The sequence below is a fragment of the Octopus bimaculoides genome, chromosome 17, assembly GCF_001194135.2.
Source record: "Octopus bimaculoides isolate UCB-OBI-ISO-001 chromosome 17, ASM119413v2, whole genome shotgun sequence".
Lineage (NCBI taxonomy): Eukaryota > Metazoa > Mollusca > Cephalopoda > Octopoda > Octopodidae > Octopus > Octopus bimaculoides.
In genome coordinates, this window is record NC_068997.1 from 30045518 (window position 1) to 30048245 (window position 2728).

General features: G+C 31.8%; 1 protein-coding gene across 1 annotated transcript in view; it reads right to left on the reverse strand.

Annotated features, from left to right (window-relative positions):
• Positions 1 to 2728, reverse strand: part of LOC128249715 (uncharacterized) — a 23006-nt gene that overhangs the window by 18882 nt on the left and 1396 nt on the right. Inside the window, exons 2-3 of the mRNA XM_052974146.1 lie at positions 1970 to 2005; positions 1187 to 1444 (exon numbers count right to left, since the gene is read on the reverse strand). Coding sequence (XP_052830106.1) covers positions 1187 to 1444; positions 1970 to 2005 — 294 coding nt within the window. The remainder of the gene's footprint in view (positions 1 to 1186; positions 1445 to 1969; positions 2006 to 2728) is intronic.

Below are 2728 nucleotides of genomic sequence, written 5' to 3' on the forward strand. Positions count from 1 at the left end.
ATTATTATTATTATTATTATTATCATCATCATCATCATTATTATTAATATTATTATTATTATTATTATTATTATTATTATTATTATTATTATTATTATTATTATTAATAGTAGTAGTAGTAGTAATAGTAGTATTATTCAGGCGGCAATCTGGCAGATTCGTTTCCACATCAGGCAAAATTCTTAGCAGCATTTCGCCAAATTTTCAGGCCTTGTGCTCTTAATACAAAGGATTATTATTATTAAGGTGTCGAGCTGGCAGAATCGTTAGCACGCTGGACGAAATGCTTAGCGATATTTACGTCCGTTTTTTTCTTTCTGACTTCAAATTACACCGAGGCTGAATTTGCCTTTTATTCTTTCGAGGTCGATGTAGACCATTATATCCTCCCGCAAAATTCCAGGCCTATAAAATTGTGCCTATAATAGAAATGATTATTGTAATCATGATCCGTCTGTCTGCCCGCATTCCTGCATTGCTGCCTGCTTGTCTCTTTGTATATCTATCTATCTATCTATCTATCTATCTATCTATCTATCTATCTATCTATCTATCTATCTATCTATCTGTCTGTCTGTCTGTTCTGGGTTTCTAACTGTCAAGGATGTCTTATAAAGCCATTCCCCTATACCTAAACCCTTAGTAATAGAGGGTATATAAGCAGTGACTTAGTGAAGTCTCAAAGTTGCCACTGATGACGTCTCAAAAAAGAATTGAATTTAGTTTCTTTGTTGGCGCTTCTAGAATCGTTAGAACGCCGGACAAAATGATTTGCGGTGATAAACTATATTCAAGTCAAGAACTGGGCTTCATGTAATCGATTATCCTTCCTGCCACAAAATTTCTGCCATTGTCATTATAGTAGACAGGATTTAAAAAAAAAACACTACTACTACTACTACTACTACTACTACTACTACTACTACTACTACTACTACTACTACTACTAGTCTCGGTAATCTTGTGTCTCAATCCGGAATTCTGTGCTTAATACTTCACGTAAAATTTTAGAACTATCTGAAATGAAAACTAGACAAGCATTTTTTGTATCTACAGACACCATTCTACATTGACCAGAGAAATAGGAGCGACTTTTCAAATGCAGACGGTTTTGTCTATCTTTGGACTAAAACATAGAATACAAGTCAAGGAATGAAATAAACACAGAAGATTCAAATTTGTTTACCGTCTCTAAACTTGGTCGGCACAGATCTTCTCAACTGATAAAAATGGGTATTAGTTGCGTCTATTAGTATTTTCTCTGTTGAGTCATCTTCGTATAAAATACAGCTTGGACTCATCGTTCTGCTCACGAAGGATTTACATACAGAAGCTTCAAAACAATTCTTCGAACAGTTGAAGGTATCCACGTCAAGTGTCATCAATGTTTTACTGTCTTTCAGAGCACAGTTTTGTACTTTTATAAAATACTTCAGATATTCAACTGTAACAAAGCCAGGCAAATTAAACAACCAAAAGAGAAAGACGAAAGTGAAAGATTATGAAAATAGATAATAATAAAGAAATAGAATATTAAATGTTTGACGATCAATATTGATATTTTTAACAGAAAGAAGTGATTAAGTTGTTACTACCATAGTGTAGGTACAAAGCATCTTGGGATATATTATCTGTTTAATGAAAATAAATGCGAATGAGTTTTTGAAGTTGTTTAATTAATTCTATTATTTAAATGATTCATATATTATGTTTTATAATGTTTAACGGTTGTCTGTTCTAAATTTGCCCCAATGTCAGCACTTAACAAAATACTTCCGTTGGAAATTATGTCAAGAATTCACCATCATACGGCTGTATCTTAAAATCAGAATTTTAAATTTTCTTTCCAACAAATATATTTTGAAAAGGAAATTATTTTCCTGTATTGAACTTCTAAATCAAATGTTTGTGTAGTGATTTTCATAATTTTCATAGATATAGGATAATATATTGATATAAATCTACTCACGTCCATTTCCAAATTTCATTGAGAAGTAGAAGAGAACTGCAATGAGAATTTATTTCATAAAATATTTCATATTTCACATTTACGTTGGACATTAATTTACAAAAAATAGAAATGAAAGGAATAAGAAAGAGAAGTGCTACAAGCATAATTCGATAACAAATATTACTATGATCACCACTACATCACCATAAAATTATCCATTGAAATAAGGAGGGAGAACGATAATTTTGAGAGGGATAGAAAGATAGAGAAACGAAGGTGTGATGAGAGATAAAGAGAGAGGAACAAATACAAAAGAAGTTAGTGAAGGTACGGCATATGTTAAGAGCAGGATGAAGTATGAATGTAGTGAACCAAAAAGATTTTTTAATTAATCGAAATTATACACGTAATGAAAAGAAAAGTCAATTATCTGATTTAATAATAACCGTTGGAGATGGAAGGGAGAGAATTAGGAAATTGTAATTGATTAAAAATAATCAAGAGGTAAGCGGTGTGGAACGAATTTAATTTTTAGTAGGTTTGGGGTTATGTTTTGGTCTTATCAGATATTCGTTGGGAAATATAGCCTAATACGTATTTAATCCAGACCATAGAATATAATTTTGGTGTGAAAATTACTACTCACTGAGTAGGCACTAATTTAAAACAAGACGATGTAAAGTTTTGTAGGACTTCTTTCTGCATGCACAACGCTATACAACCAAATATATAATGAAAGTTGACCACATCCTTTCCGGTGAATCATTCCTTGCAAAG